At 42.3% G+C, this 16,955-nt stretch overlaps 1 protein-coding gene across 4 annotated transcripts in view; it reads right to left on the reverse strand.

Annotated features, from left to right (window-relative positions):
- Positions 1-4: 4 nt before the first annotated feature.
- Positions 5-16,955, reverse strand: part of LOC126399355 (katanin-interacting protein) — a 25,940-nt gene continuing 8,989 nt past the window's right edge. For 2 of the 4 annotated variants that reach the window (XM_050059217.1, XM_050059216.1), the window contains exons 14-29: positions 15,145-15,282; positions 13,372-14,233; positions 10,562-11,329; positions 10,258-10,466; positions 9,908-9,986; positions 9,644-9,821; positions 8,614-8,779; positions 8,340-8,500; positions 8,178-8,242; positions 7,353-7,463; positions 5,791-5,930; positions 5,605-5,706; positions 5,354-5,514; positions 4,041-4,067; positions 3,624-3,709; positions 7-1,640 (exon numbers count right to left, since the gene is read on the reverse strand). In XM_050059217.1, the coding sequence (XP_049915174.1) occupies positions 1,582-1,640; positions 3,624-3,709; positions 4,041-4,067; positions 5,354-5,514; positions 5,605-5,706; positions 5,791-5,930; positions 7,353-7,463; positions 8,178-8,242; positions 8,340-8,500; positions 8,614-8,779; positions 9,644-9,821; positions 9,908-9,986; positions 10,258-10,466; positions 10,562-11,329; positions 13,372-14,233; positions 15,145-15,282 (3,312 nt within the window). In that variant the 3' untranslated portion in view covers positions 7-1,581. Of the gene's footprint in view, positions 1,641-3,623; positions 3,710-4,040; positions 4,068-5,353; positions 5,515-5,604; positions 5,707-5,790; positions 5,931-7,352; positions 7,464-8,177; positions 8,243-8,339; positions 8,501-8,613; positions 8,780-9,643; positions 9,822-9,907; positions 9,987-10,257; positions 10,467-10,561; positions 11,330-13,371; positions 14,234-15,144; positions 15,283-16,955 lie in introns of all 4 variants that reach the window. The other 2 variants (XM_050059219.1, XM_050059218.1) reach the window with 2 other exon arrangements.

A 16,955-nucleotide genomic window follows, 5' to 3' on the forward strand; every position in this document is an offset into this window, starting at 1 on the left:
TTTAAATTTTATTCATTTCAAATAAACCTACATCAAATATACATATTTAATCAAGATTAGAAAAATAATTAAATATTTCAAAACACTACATGTCACACATACAATAATAGCCACCACCCTACGGAGCAGATATACAGAGTAATGACCATCGTTGCTGTTGGACACGCTGAAATTAAATACATAAAACTGCATTTCATATACAATTACTCCCCATTGTGAGCGAGGAGTACGGATCGGTTTATACTGGGGCTCAATGAAGCAGTAGAAACTCCTCCAAACAAAAGTATCTAACATTTTAAGATGATAACAACAGCTACTGCTGAAGAGACTTTCCCATGCAACAAGTTAGTACAGTAAATATTGAATGAATGTATAGTACAACACCGACTAGTAAGTATTATAGTGAAGGTAGAATCAGATAAATCCCCTTTTTAAAGATCATTCTTCTCAATCTGAGGTAACGTTAGAGTATTTGCATATTAGAAGTTGCCTGTTACTGAATCTACTCAAAATCTAATCTGTTTTTTTTTTTTTATTTCCAACCAAATTTCTAAAACTGCTTTACTGGCTCGAGAAATGTTTGCCTCCGTAAAATCTACCTTATATAGCAACTTCCATAAAGGTCACTTGGATTGCAAACAAGTTTTTTTTTTCCTACCTGATGCTAAGCAGAAAAAATATACTGACCTAATTTCGTGAAGCCCAATATGTATCGAAGATTCAAGTGTGGAGTCTGAAGCTTTGTGCAGCTTCAAATTGAAATATACAAAAGTCTGACCTCTGCGCTTTATTCCAACTACGAGTGTAACCACGTTAGCCTTCGATGTATAAATCTTTCAAAGGTGAAAAGCTGTGGAAGCACTTCCCCAAGTAAAACCATTCGGCTTTGAAATATATATCAGCCAACAGATAGAAATCATTAACAGATATAAATTAGTGTCTGCATAGCGTAACGATCGGTTGGTGTACTGGCGGTAGTGTTAGTCAGCTCTCAGACCCATTAGGCAAAGAGCTGATCGTCTAGGCTCATCAGTGGATACAATTCATTAATAATATCTGTAGCGTTGGCCACATCCTGATGTGAGAGGGTATTCATGTGGCCTTGGAGCTTTTTTTTTTTTTTGAAGTATTTACAAGCCACAAGCAGCATTTAAATATGCAGCACAAAAGTCACAAGTAGCAGCCACAGATATAGTGTTTAGTACTAGGCACAATAATAGGGCTGATAAAATGCAGCCTCACAGGTTTATCCTGGCACTGAGGGAGGGACAACCGGGGCAACCGTACAGTACCTGTTCAGGATAACGTGTGTCTGGGTGGGGAGAAGGGAGTGATCCAACCATAAAGTGGAATCCTGTGTGTGTGTGTGTGTGTGTGTGTAAAGCCATTCTTAACTGTGCAAGCTCCGTTCTCTTCACTGTGGACCGTGTGAGCCGCTGTTACACACCACGGCTGCTTTGGGTCTTAATGTGAGGGAGGTTTTCAAAAGTCACCCACCAAAAAGTGGGTTTTAAAAGTCAGACACAGTTCCTCCTTTTCACCGGATCCACATCTGTCTGTTCATCTGTCATCGTCTGTCTGTCAGTACCTCCTCTTCCCATGTTTCCCGCCATCAGTCATGCAGGTTTTAGGCCGAAGAGCTGCATTGATGAAGAACAAATAAGCTTTAAGTTACTGTAAGAATGAGGGGTTTTTTTACACTTGGACTCAGAGCGGTGACTCAGCATTTTTTGCACATATGGGAACACTCCAAGAGAACTCAGACCCCTAGGAGTATGGTTTACTTCAAATCCACGGTGCGGTTCACTTAACGTGTTGCTCTGTGAACACAAAGTGCTCCAGGTATTTAGCCCTCTAGATCACATGCGATAGCACTGGGATGCCTGAAAAGACAAACGAAGCCACGTTGACCTATAACGCTTACAAGGACGCAGGATGAGGAGTTGTTTGGTCTACAGAAGATACTGCACATCTCCAAATGTGGAATGTAGGACACATCAAACAGCAACAGTCTACAGTACAGAAACGCTAAGGGTTTCCTCCAATTTTAAATGAATCTGAAAGTGAGGGGCTTCATAACCACATTACAGTGGCAAAAACAAACAACAAAACTACATCAATATATATTATACATAGGCTATAGTGTGAACAGAAAGAGGACTGAGGCCCCACCAGAGCTGAAGTTGACCAGAAAGAGAAGCGAGTCCTCTTTAAAATGAACTGACAACGTGAACACAAAAAGAACTGTCCCTTTACTGTCGATCCACTTTTTGGTGCACTTTAAGAGGACCAAGTTTGGTTTGTTTTAAAAGGACTATATGTGAAAACACCCTTAAACGAACCAAACTCAGTCCTCTTAAAGTGGAGCAACAGAGAGGGACTTTTGCTCTGACGGGGTCTCACCCTTCTTTCTGTTCATACTTCACTTTCAATAAAAGAAGTTTAATTACCAGTGTTGGGGGTAACGCCTTACAGTAACACATTACGTTGTAGCAGTAATGAAGTGACATAACATCTTAACAACAGGATTTCAGGTAGTATTATTATATTTAAAATGTCACAGAACGCGTTACCACCTGAAACAAGCTATTGGTTTTATTTTTCATTCATCCACACTGCTCCACTTCTGCCAGTGCGAAAAATATCCCCTGAAGGTTATTGTGTCCTGTCATGTCACTACAGACTTAATTCTAGAGGGGTGCAGGTGATCAGTACATCTGAGTCATGCCGTACTGTGCGCAACAGTGTTTTAATTCATACATCTATGGCATCTAAAACGTATCCTGTTTTGCTTTTGCGTCCTAAGGCTGCTCAAAAGCAGCAGGGAAAATAAGCTGGCCTCCAGTTTGTTTTTTCCTCGTCAGGTGATCAAAACACCTGGGTGATGCAACCCAATGTGCCTCAGCATGCTGGATGTTTTTCCATCCACATTCCCTGTGCACACCCTCCTGCTCTTGTGCATAACTCTCTCTCTGGTGCTGCTGTAGCTGACTGGCACACCAGGAACCAACCAGCTGTATTAATATGTACTCGTCACAGGGACTTACTCCCGCGCCAATCCATTTGTTGTGCTAACCTCAGCATTTGTCTCTTGTGTTTCATATTACAGGCCTACAAATATTAATCCATATCTCACAGACTTAGATCCTCTGCCTGTCCATCTCAGTGACCAAGGGTATCCGTTTATTTAAAAGGGTCTGGGCAATTGTTCTATATCATCGTGCTATTATTAATATAAGCAGGTGATTTTAATCCAAAGTGGAAAACTGAAGCGTTTCTCTGCATTTAAGTGACAGTTCCCGTTTGATTCGTTTTCCGTTCCATATCTGAAGAAGAGCAGTAGTTTCTTTGACCACCTCCCAAGGAGGTCTGAGTATGGAGGAGGTCTGAGTACGGTTCGTTTCAGAGGGCTCTGAGTTCTTCTGGTTCGTCCACACATGCAGAAAAAAAACAAAGCTGAAAAACAACACAGCTGACTCATTGCTCTGACTTTGTTTAGAGCGTTAAAGGGGACCAAGTGTGAAAACACCCATATATTAAAATCTGACTCATTCATTTTACTGATAGATGATTCCCATATTTATCTGCGCATACTTCCGAGTCCAGTAGTTTCCCCGACTCACCTGGATCTGCTGTCTGCTTCTTCTTGTTGTGATGGACTATCTGATTCTCATTGGTCATCTTCACATCCTGGTCCTCCACATAATTACTGCAACACAGTGAGAAAATGAACACAGCAGATACGTGTGAGCAAATGGGCTATGCTTGTAATAAACTGGGAACAGGGAACGACACAAAATGGAGGGCTGACTGATAACAAAGCTTGAAGCCGGCAGGTCCAGGCCTTGAGACCAAAAATGGAGCTGGAGATGTGACGACGGGGAGAAAAAGGGAGAGAAGGGGCATCACAAGTCAAGCGTGTGGTAAGGAGGGTGCGGGATGGCTGGGGGACATTTGAGGGCACTGGAGGAATCTTCAATAACAGGGATCGACCACAGGGAGGTGCTGACACAGGGCTTTTCACAGGCTCTGTTACTCACTTTTGGTGGTGTCTGCTGCCACGGGGGCTGAAGTGGAGAAGAGCACATCTCTGTTCAAAACAACTCACCACCTGGGTTGAATCTAACCTTCTTTGTCAGTCCATTAGTCTCTGTTTTAAAATTTAGGGTAAAAATCAAATGGCTTTGAATCTATTCACAGGTAATAACTCATCTGATTATGACTATTTGATGCTGAACTTTACATTCAATTTGCAAAATTTAGGTAAACAATGTGCAACATAACTGAAAGGCGACGTGTATGACACTTTTTTGATAAAGCTGCAGATACTTTTTTTTGTTGTTGTACAGCCTAGCATTAATTTTGTTAACCAAAGATATGAATAATATGATTGCCAACGACGAGTGAGACAAGACAATAATGAAACAGCAAAGATGTTATTAAACACAAACTGTGACTACGTCAGCATGCAATATTGTGGATGAAAAAGACGAGACTAAAATGGCATTTAAATGAAAAAATAAAATCTCCCTTTATTTTCGTTGACAAAAAAAGGGAAGATGAAATATTTTACTGTTTTCTTTTGCAATGCAGCAGTTCTCCTTTCTGCACCACACACACCAGTTTCTTGCCCTTTGCTACGTGCCATATAAGGACTTCACGGAGGACTCGGAGGAACTTACTTACTTAAATTCAAGTTAATAAACAGGGCTTGAGATAAAAAAAACAAGGTGATTGGGTGATTTGGGCCTATTATTGTTACAGTGAGGCTAAGAAAAAAATGCATTGCTTCATTCCAAGTATGGATGTATTCCTTAAATTGATACCCTCAGACCTGAATGTAAAAATCTAAAAAATCCAACACAATCTGAAGACTGAAAAAGACTAAAACGTCAACAGTTTTCTTTGACTAAAAATATATTAAAATATTTATGGTTGTCTTTGACTAAGGCCAAGTCTACACGTACATGGATACTTTTTGAAAGTGGATTTTTTCCTCCTTTGTTCTCAGAAAAAATCCTGTCCACATAAGCACTGACATAGGAAAATCTCTTTCCAAATGAAAACACAAAATTATAATTAAAATTAAAATTTATATGTAAACATGTAATAAGTCTCATTTTAAAAGTTTCATTTTCAGTGACCTAAACTGCAGTCTGCATGTGGACAAAAGACCCAAACATATAATTTAGTCTACGTTTTCAACTCAAACTTGACTAAAAGAAAACAGGATGAGGTTAACTAAATATGCTAAAATCCAACAGGACTAAGACTAAGAAAATGTTGACAAATTAACACTAGTACAACCAATCAGCCATGAAACCAAGTAGTCAGTCATATATCTGCAAGGTACCTGATGACGGTGTTCCTCTCACGGTGCGCGATGTAGGCATTGTCTGTGAACAGGATGGTGTGGTAGGGCACCACTGGGTCACAGGTAGGCAGAATGCCTCGTGCCACATGGCTTACACTGTCCAAGATGCCGTTATACACCAGGAGGTCGTCCACCAGCAGCTGTGCACACAGACAGACATGCAGTTTTCTGCTTGATGTCCAAGTGTAAAGAAAAAGCGACAGCCCAGTCCACAGCAGACAGAGGCTTACCCCAAACTCCTTCACTCCTCTTTGTGGTGTCTTTGAGTAGTTCCACAATTTGATCATGGACACCGTCATTGGCTGATCGAAGATGACATACACACGGTTCACCTGTGAAGAAACAAGCGACGCACTTACACACGTGCTGAAAAGACTCTCCTTTGAGTGTGAATGCGCTTTCTTTCAGAGCCTCACCAGTCCAGGCAGCACCGGGGCTAACCACATATGTCCTCCATCGTGGGTACTGTTGAATCCATCTATTAATTTGTCTGGAGTCCTCACATCACCGCTCACATTGTCCAGTACATTCACACTGTCTGGAAAAGCAGCAATGTCTGGTGGACATAATGTTGAGGTCCAGACACAAATTTAATACTCCTTCAACAGCTGGTATTAATTTACTGCCTTAAGCCCTGATCAGACAGAGTGGGTCTTAAAGCTTGCTGCGTCATTTTTAAATTGTTGCCAGGCAACCAAATCACCTGTCCTTATCTATCCTCATCTTATACTGCTATTTTGCTGTGAAGTAAACTCACAGATCTGTCTGGCGCTAGGCAGTTGCTCTGGCTCTGAATGAGGGCGAGAGGGAGAAGGGGAAATCACATGGAATCCCACCAGCTGAATGATGCTTGGTTCAAAGCTAACTGAAGGATGAGTCAGTGACAGTTTGACAACCTGCTGTCAATCATCAAGCCTAAGTATGGTTGGTATAATGTAAAATGAAAATAGTCGAGGCTACAATTTGTTCCAGTATGTCTTATAGCTTGCAACAGTATGCTGCACTTGTTGTCATCACCACTACAGAAGGCCCGCCTCTCAATTCAAAACGCCGTCAACTTTTTCAACTCGAGGCTTTCAGGGTGCTCCTGCAAAAACGCGAGGTGTATAGAGAGGAAAAATGTGAGGTGCTCAGCAATGCAAGAGGAGGGAGCTTAACACTTCAATCTCATTGAAAACAATTAGGAAAAGCCGCCGCTGTATGAGTCCTCTCTGAATCTAATCAAAGCAACACTGATTACGTAGCAGTTTTTAAACTGATTTTAAAATAAGTCTCAGTTTCTGTCCCACATTATCTGAGGTAAAGCCGAATCTCCAACACATACATGATGCAAACTGTGCGGTGATTATCTTTGCTAATCCAAGATTACAATGACATATAAAGTTGTCACACCTGGAGAAGGACAGATGTTAACTAATACCCTTAATGATGAATAAGCCATTCCATTTTGAGTAAGCCCTACCAGTGAGCCAGTATACACAATACCAGAGCCTGGATCTGGCTTAACGAAGTAGAGTGCAGCCCTTGTAAATGGTATTGCTTACACCTGTGCTCTTCCTGCAGTGACACATTGAAATGTCTGCTGGGAAGAAATGCAGAGTGAATGTAAGGTGCTAGCAGAAATAAACATACATTTTTAAGTGAATTTATAAAATTTTGGTGGCACTTACATGACATGAAAAGAAATTTGTAACTTAACTTGTATCAGAATTTCTACAAAAGTATAAATTAGCTACCACCTGACACCAGAGCACAGTGATCTCATGGTATCAGGGTAATATTCATACCTCTAGATGAGAGAATATTCATAAAAGTGTGATTTTAAGCTTTTAGCTATCTAAATTCAAAGATTACGAATTTACACCACAAATTCTTAACTTTGAAAGTTTATATGGATAAATTCTAGATGGTGAAGAGAATCTAGCTTTGTGAATATAGACGCAAGAAGGCTGATGTATGAACTCATAAGAAAGGATACTGTTGTCACTGAGACTGATCTTCTCATGGTTCTGGTCATAAAATTCGAGGCCGTTGAGGCCGATGTAATACGGGTCTCCCCAGGTTGTTAACAGCTGCAGCTGAAAGATGACTGACAGGTGAAGGTCAAGGAATATATAACATGAAACCCCACGTACAGCACATATCAGACCTGGGCTGTGTCCAAGTCATTCCCTGTTTACTATAATGTCCACATATTTACGCTCCACTGTTTTATTTGTGTCTGAATTCTTAGTTTGAACTTCATCTCCCTCAAAAATGTAAGTAAGTGGCAAAAAAGTAGTGTAAATGAAAGGGTACAATGCTTTGATGATGATTAATAAGTGTCAGAAATCCCACTTTACTGCTCAGTATAGAATAAATTAACAAGTGTTTATTAAACAGGAAGATTTGAATAAGTGAGCGACGGAGTGATTTTGGACACAGCCAAACAAACATCAGAACAGATCGTCCATTTGCCATGAATTAATGATGGCACACAGGCTGCCCCACTCTACCTTTGAGAGAGTAAAAAATAATAATCATTAAAGCAGCACTGGGCTGTTAGCCAGCTGTGACTGTTACACAAAACATGGCTGCATATACGCAAATATCAAAGTATCAACCCCATCTGTTCCTGGTTTGAACTGACACTTCATCGACCAAACAATTAATCAGTGGATTCATCAATAATGAAGATTTGTAGCAGCCCTAATGCAGGTTGATTAATACTGCCTGAACACACAACTCCAGTCTGTTCACTTGCATATGAACAGTCTGGACAGTGAGTCAGATTTGACAGTAAACACAAAGCATGTCAGGATACAGCCACTAGGCATGATGGGAGCTTCATAGTCCATGCTGGCCTGTTCTTGTTTCTTGGAGCTCCCTCTAAATCACAGGCAAAAACATTATATATTAGGAAAAGGAGTTTTTAAACTTTGGCATGAAAATACCAGTACATGCAAATTAAAATCACAACTCCTACTTCTCCTCTGCACTCTTGTTGTCAGTGGGCGTCTGGAGGAAGTCTATGAAGAGGAGTTCCTGGGCAAAGTCAAAGTGACAGTTGCCTGGTCCTTTCCTGATCAGGAATCCCTCCGGTGGGGAGATGGCGACGTCATCCATGAACACATGGATCACCTTCACCTGAACCAAAGATGTGGAAATTGTTTTTGTTAAATGTAAAAACTTATAACTAATCCATGTACTCTGCTCCTTCACAGTAAACACTGTTAAAGCCTGAGAGAGAAGTTTCTCACCCCTCTGTACGAGTCCTCAGGGGACTTGTTGTAGTTCCAGATTCGAAGTCCAGCGATGGTCTGGGCCTTGTCGAACGTCACGTTCAAGGTGTGAGGATCTCCATAGGAGAAAGGTATCAGCCACATGTGCTGGTCGTCAGTTGTAATGTTGTTGCCATTTATAAGCCTGGGCAACAAAAACAGATACTTGAAGACTCCACCAACCATAACAATGATCTGGTCTAATGCCACATTTTCACCCCATTCCTCTGTTTTGTTGCTGATGCAAGAATTCAGTGAGTGATGTCTGGGGGGGTACAATCTGCAGTGGAAAACAAAATTTAAGAAAGGACCTGGTACCAAAAGTGTGTCAAGTCGAGTTAAGCACAACCATCCAGTGGAAATGAGGCCTAAAATTCTAGATTTTTCTTGAGAGCAGTGTAGGAGAAGTAAAAGCCTGTGTCCTCATAGCATTTTTTCCTCAGCGCTGGCGTCTTTTTTCAATTGTTCCCAATGAAGAGAGAGCGTATCCCGCTACATGTGGCCAGCTAGAGAAAAAGTGCTGTGCCCAGCAACTTTTGTTTAGAGTACACCACCTTTTTTGTGCAGCCGCTGCCAGTTCTTTTAGTTAAAAATCTCTGAACTTTTCAGAAAGGCACCGGTGACATCACTGCCACTTCTTTAACTCGGCTACTGTCTCCTGTCAAGCTTATTTTGTGGCTGCAGGTCAGCAGGCGCACAGTGGATGTTCCTGATGAGTGTTATGCTTTTATCACTGTTTTTGACTGTGTAGTCAACCCTCTGCTAATGTAGCGTTACTATCTCACTAATGTTAGTGTCAAGATATTGTTGTCATAGAGACAAACCCACACGCATGTCATCATTAACTTTCTTATAATGTGCTGGGACGAAGCACTTCCCAGCACCCTGCCACGGTTTTTCTGCTGAAGAAAAATGCTATGTGGACACAGAAACTCAGGGTGTAAAGCGTGAAATATGATGTGGAAATGTATATGCAGAAAGTAGACACATCATACGGTGTCAGACGTACTTATCAAGCGTGCGCAGGTCGTATTCGTACTCAGGCAGGTCGTTGAGGTCCGTGGGTGAAGCAGCCATCATACTGAGGTCTAAAGGTAAACTCTCTCCATCCTTCCCCACCACCTCCAATCCTGTCAGGCCCATGTAGTGCAAGTCCCCCCAAGTCAACACCAGCTCTATTCTAAGGCCTGGAGAGCAGGGAGACAGTTACTGTAAGTATCCAAACAGCAAAAAGATACCTAATCATGTGACAAGATGCTGATCATCTACTTACACTTTCCAGTGTACATCCCAGGAATATGCTCCATGTTCTCCTCAGACTGGCTCACAGTGGGGTTGAGGTGAAGTTTCAACTGAGACAACACATTAAAAGCATAATTGTGTTACTGTTGCTGGTGTGATACCTAATTTACACGTGGTGCCTGTTATATTGTCAACAAAGTGGGAACGCTGAACACTATTGGTTGCTACACAATGAATTGTCTTTGTTTATTTATCACAGTCACAGCTGAGAATAAGGTGCCCAATTTTACAAGCATTTGACTTCAACATTTAGCACCACCGAAGTTGATAAAAAAAGCACACTTCTTCTATGACAACCTGTATCCACAGAACTGTACTTACGTTGAGGTCTTCCTCTCGGAAGCCAGCCTGTGTGAAGGGTCTTTCCTCTCCCTCTCCATCAGCGGTGCGTGGTCTTTGCAACTCCTCCTCAGCCACCAGGCTCTCAGGACCCTCACCTTCACTGAGGAAGGTTTCATCATAACGAGACATGGCCTCCAGGATCTCATCATCAGTGGTGAACAGGATAGTGTCACCAAATTGGTCCAAATCTGAAGAGACAGCGAGGGAGAAAAAAAAGGAAAAGTTGATCAAAAGTAAGACATAAATGAGCATAAAGAATTGTGACGCTGTTCTGTTCAGCTACCTCCTGACAGAGTCCCAGAGGCTTTGGCAATCTCGCCCCTGAAGATGCATCTTCCATCAAGCAGCATTTCCACCTCCTTCACCCCTCGGAAGGAGTGAATGCGTGACTTGTTGTAGTTCCACACACGGATCATGGCCACCTGGTTAGGAGCTCCAAAGTCCAGGAAGATGGTGTGGTTACGACCTGGGGTGAATGGTGCTAGCCAAAGATGCATGTCATCCTGGGTACGATTAACGCCATCGATCAAGTTAGTGACCACGCGTGGATCTTTGCCGTATGCAGGGAGAATGTTGATGTCTGGAGGGTCGGCACGGATGTGAGCAGGTCGTAGGGGTTCTCCACTGGAGCTGAACACCTCAAGGCCGTTGAGGCCGACGTAGTGGCGATCACCCCAGGTGGACAGGATGTTGATGATCAGCCTTTGGCCCTGCGGCAGCACGGGGATCTCAAATTCGTCCTCCCGCTCTGTAGATGGATCATCATCAGGGCCTTCACATAGTGCACCCTGAGTGGTGAAGGAGGAATGGGGGCTCCTGGGTGCTGTGGAGGGATTGACTGGGACTGAGGGTGGACCACGGCCCTGGCGCTGGAGGAACTCATCAAAGATGTCACCTTCGAAGCCCATGTTGGAGATGCGTCCACGTTGGCATTGGTTGAACTTCGTGAGAGAGTCCCAGGACTCCCTGAGGGTGTCATCCTGTTGGCTGTGCAGCTGCGCCATAGAGCTGCACTGCCTCCTGCTCGTGTTCACCAATGACATCGGCTCCTCTGGAAAGTACACAAGGATTACATATTAATCGATAACAAGCCACAAGAAGTAAGATAATCATACCATACACTAAACATCTCATCTGATCCAGATATAAATTTAACAAGAAAAGCGCACTTGGTAGAGCGCAGATCTCTGCCAGGTGTGTCTGGTGGCGGGAACAGTCTAGGGCAAGCTGTGTGTCCAGTGTGTATTCATTATAGTATTGAAACAAAGAAGAGTTGAATCTCATTCAGTGGTACCTCCCAGCTTCCCTACAGTCAAGATAGCATCTTAAATAACAAATAACTGTGACTTATTCATCTCATATTGTGCCTTGCTTTGGTGAATCATAACCTGCAGGGTATGAAATTAATCTACAGGTGCTCTAGTTCCAAATGAGATCTAATTGTTCTATGAATGTCTGCTTTTAAGCCTTGAAAAATGCCAAAATGTGGTCTGCAATAGAGTAGGTAAGGCGTGTTTAAAGCCTAGCTGATAACTGGAAATGCCTTTTTCTATGTGATTTTGTTGATCACTTGCGGCCTGTACCACTCAGTTAAGAGGAGTGAGGAGCCAGCAGTCAGTGATTGTATAAAATAGAGCAGTCAGTAAAACAGTTTTTTTGAAACCACAAGAGATCCTTCAGCATGTAGTCTTAAATGTGCACAAAAAATATTAAGCTGATAGGTCCAGTAGTATGCGAGATTAGCTGTGGAAAGACAGACAGATGTACACACAGAGTTTTCTACAAATTTCAATGAAAACGTTTTTTGATCAGTTAAAGAATTAAAAGATGACAAAAGTAAATCAGCAGCAGAAAGTATGACTCATTAAACAGCACAAAGGCCAGGACAATAAGCATGGCTTCTACGGAAGGTGCAGTGTAAGAGCTTTCATTTTTCAACCAGTCCAATGACAGGTATCACAAAGTGTTGCATCCAAATTTCTCCAAATGCATGCTCTATGACAGGGGCGTAAAACATATGGCTCATGGGCCAGAACAGGCCCACCAAAGGGTCCAGTCTGGCCTGCTGGATGACTCTGCACACCTAATATTGATGCACTTGTGAGGGCAAAGATTGCCAAGTTTCAGGAGCAAGTTACACAGTAAGTCATGTCAAATGCTGCTTCAGATACTTTTCACCCTGACCAGAATACAGTTCTCTAAAAAAATACATATTGTGGTCATATTTCTATCTTAACACAGTAGTGGTAGAAGCCTATTGCTAAGGCACTGTCAAAATGTTTGATTTGTAAATGGTCTGTAAGGCAGGGAATAAGTTGACCTGCTTTCTCAATAGCTTTTACTTTACTTTGGTGTTGTGATGCCAGCATTAATACACAGACGTGGAAATGTAAGCACATGAGAGTAGAAGACTCACTGAATGTGGAAAAACAGACATTGTCGAAACTGCACTTATTTTTGTTAAGATGCCCCAGGCTGTTCATCATCTGATTTGTAAATGGATGAATGCTTTCAGAATGTACTTGTGCTTCTTTACAGTAAAAGAAAGGGAGACATTTGGAGCAGTTGTTATTTATCGCCTATTCTGCAATGGTTTTACAGGTCCGGCCCAATTGAGATCAAATTGGCCTGTATGTTGCCCATGAACTAAGATGAGTTTGACACCCCTGCTCTTTGTGAAGACTGTCGCAAAACAAATTAACATCTAAAAATGACTTAACGAGGAACACATTACATAGGGAGCTAGTGATGAGGCAGAGGAACACACGATGCTGATAGTACAGCACTGAAGAAAAATAAACAATGAATAAAAAATGCAAAACCTTTAGCTAATGGTTATTTGGGTGAGCAATACCCGACATAATGTTCGATTAGTTTTTCTTCTTATTCTTTGTTTGGGATTAATAAATAGATTTAAATAATAAATAAACTGTCATTTTAAACAATTATTAATATGAATGCAGATATGTGATAACTTCCAAGCAGCCAAATTGTTATCAATAGGTGAACTGTAGCACAAAGTAAAGCACAAGGGTGAAATAATCACATATAAAGGTGTCCCTTTATGTTTATCATATCTTTAAACATTCCTACCTGTGTTTGACAGCACAGCAGCTCTGAGTTGCTGCTCCTCTTTCTGCCTGGCAGTGACAGCAGTGTTTCGAAATGAGCTCCTGCGTCCGCTGATGGGCCGGTCTGACTTTTGCTCTGTGAGCTCCTCCAGCAGGTCGCAGCTCAGGTCCAAAGAATCTGCCTTCCACTGACTCCCGTTCACTGTCCTCTCCATCCCCCGACACACTCGGCCTGGGTTACATGGCAGCTCCGGGAGCATTGAAGAGGATGGGGCTGATGGAGATCTGGGCTCTGCAGAGTGCTGAGGCACCAGCCAGCGGGGCCTCTCTCTGATGGCCTCGCAGCCCTCTGGAGCTCCCCTGCTCAGCGGCTGCAGCCACTGGGGGGCCACGCGAGAGGAGGACGGCTGGGTTGTGACCGTCTGCTCCGTGAGTGCAGGCTGCTCCACCTGCTGCCTGAGAGAGAGGGGCTCCTCGGAGGAAGACAGGTCGAAAGAGTTTCTTTGTGTGGAGGAGCGACGGGCGGAGGATGAAACCCCCACTGATGATGGAGTGATGGGTGGTAGCAGTGTGTGCGCTTTCTCCTGCATGTCTATCATAGCCTGGCCTGCGTCTGATGACTGCGGATTCCAACTGTGGTGGTGCTGGGTGCTGCCGCCCTCCACACCCTTCCTGTCCTCATGGCGCTGGGGGCTGACACCCCGTAGATTGTGTCCTGAAGACACAGGGCTGGAAAACAAGGAGTCTGACACCTGGAAATCCTGGAGGTCGATCGCGGTGCTGTAGTCAAAGACCTGGTTGCCGCAGCCCTTCTCCAGCTCACCCTCAAACACCAATGTGCTGTTAAGGTACAGCTTTATATGCCGTGCACCAATGTCGAGATCCTAAAAAAAGAAACAGAACTTCAGTTTTTCCTGAATATACACTCAGGTTCGACTGTTAATATACCAAATGACTTTTGGCAAAATACTAACACATTAAAACTTTTTGGGTTCAAAACGTATCACAGGACAATATTGAGCATTTCATATTATATAATATTTTGAGAGCATTTCAATTATAATTTAAGCAAAACAATGCACCCTGAAAATCTAAAAGCCTAAAACCTCCAAAAGTATAGCACTTGAGAAATTCCGTACATTCACTATTTATTCATGTACCTCTATCTCACATGCAGAGCAGAAGCTCTCCAAGCTAGCAGTAATTAGCACTCTCACAGATACAAAGTCATGGCTGCCATGAAGAAATGGCTAAAGCCCAACTAAAATCTGTTTGATCCCCTCGACAGTAAACTACTACAAACCCTGGCTGACCTACAATCTACTCCCCACCGGCAGCTCCTTACCTTCCAAGTTCAAGACATCAAGTAACTCTAGATAGCTGTAGTACCACAGAGAGAGATACGATGGGGTCTTTATACCCCTCTATGAACAGCAGTGAGGATGAGAGGCAGAAGCCCACGTTTCCACTAACACTAATCCTCTGGGGCTAATCTCTCACTGTTCCACATTTGGACAGTCTGACTGGCAGCTCGACCAGCCAATACTAGAAGATTACCACTCCACTGACGTAACCACGCCGATACAGTCGCCCGTATTACAGTGACAACACACAAGCATGTTAGACTTATGAGCTCCGGTGCTTCAGACAGCTAAATGAATAATCTCTGAACTCAAGAGGGGGATAAATCAAAAGATTTGTGTAGCGGATTGCACTTGTGTTGAACAAATGTTATCTAACAATTCCACTTCTTATAAACGGTCATGACACATGAGCAAAAATAAAAAGCACATACATTGAGGCTTCTGTTGTAGTTCCATATTTTGATGCGAGATATTCCAAAGTCTGGGGAGCGCTCCGTGTTTCTGATGATGAAGTAGAGCTGGATGGGAGGGTGGAATGGACACGTCCACATGTGACGCTCTTTGGTGGTCTGTCAACCGGAGAGAAAAGACAAAAATCAGCAAATACTTTGTCCATGTAAAATAGTGAGGATAATTCACTCATGTCTAGAGTGACCTTGCAGGATTTACCTAAAAAATGTACAGACTCTTACAGAAGTAATCCCTCTGAATCATCACTTGTGACCCACTAGAACTGTGTGGCAGTATAACTTTTTATGGCTTGCCTGGGCAGGACTTTTACAGGTATTTGCAGCTCTGTGATTATTTCTGTAAAAAGGTAAAAGGTACTAATCCAAGGGAACCACCAACGGTCATTCATGTATTTATTGATTGATAACTGAGGAAGAAATAAAGGTTTAATCAGCAAGTTATACCATGGCATCTCCTCACTGAATAAGGACACTACAGACTGTGTGAAACAATGAAGGGAAAAAGAGCTGGGCATTGAAATGACTGAGGACATGTGGCTGAATGCCTGAGACATACAGTCAACCTCCACTAACTCCCGGACCTGGAGAGACTTCTGCTGGAAAAACCTGATTTGCTTTTTCATCACGCCCAAACAGAAGTCTAAACAAACTAGCACCCAGCTATGCTGCTGGAGGGAATGTTGAGAGATCATGGTTGACCATGCCCATATTTTCTGGTCTTGTCCTTTTATTCAGACTTTCTGGAAGCAAGTAGCAACAATCATTTCATAAAAAGGCCATAAAGAGGCAAGCCCACTGCTAACCTCTTCATTAATATTGTTAAACACTAAAACCTTCTGGAACAGATGACATACTCTATACGACTTCAGAAATAATTCGGAGAAAAAAGGTAGAGAAAATGGTGTGCCTATTTAGCCAATGAGACAGATGTTACATGATTATTGTATGTATCATATATGAAACCTTATTTTTAATTAGGATAATTAGTCTTGACTCTGTAACCATGACCTCTTATCTGTCTTTTTTTCTGTGCAATGTTTTTCTTTTTTCTTTTCCTTCTTTCCTAAATGTGAAATGTTCATAAATAAAAAGTATATATGAAAAAAAAGATGGCTAGTGTTAGTCTGAAAGAAAAAAATAGAGAGATACAGCCATGCATGTTCGAGCCTTTGTCAAATCCAGACTCAGATGAGACTCAGAAATTCGGCAACTAGCAAACATATCAGAATGGCAAGTATAGTTAGCATCCTTTATTAGTTTATATTGTTTGTGAGCTTGTTAGCTTGTAACTGGCAGTGGTTGACATAGCATTAATGGTTGTGAAACTCACAATAATATCTGCTACGATGGTTTCAGATTTTTTTGCCAGTGTTGTGTTAAAGTCTGTTTCCCTGTCGATATGTGTTCCCCATGTTAGACAGCGACTGGCTTTCAAATTTTCGATGTACCAAACTAGCTTGCCTGTGGTACCTTTGAATCTCGGATTTAAGGGAACTGCACAGACATCTCCCCCTCAGTAGATGATTGTGAAGACACCTCTCTCCTTACAAACTTTGCACAAATACAAGTCAGTACAATTTTAATTCAACATTTTAAAGGGGCAATAAGCGAAATTCATCATTTCTAGATTGAAGGAATTAAAAAATTGCTATGTGAAGAACTAGAGGTGTAATTTCATCTGGAGTATAGCATGACCTCACACACCCTCTCTCTGTGTTGATCTCCAGCCCATTGTTTACAAGCCGGTCCGGCTGCACGTTCATGTGAATGAA

The sequence above is a fragment of the Epinephelus moara genome, chromosome 13 (assembly GCF_006386435.1).
Source record: "Epinephelus moara isolate mb chromosome 13, YSFRI_EMoa_1.0, whole genome shotgun sequence".
In the NCBI taxonomy this organism is placed as follows: Eukaryota; Metazoa; Chordata; class Actinopteri; order Perciformes; family Serranidae; genus Epinephelus; species Epinephelus moara.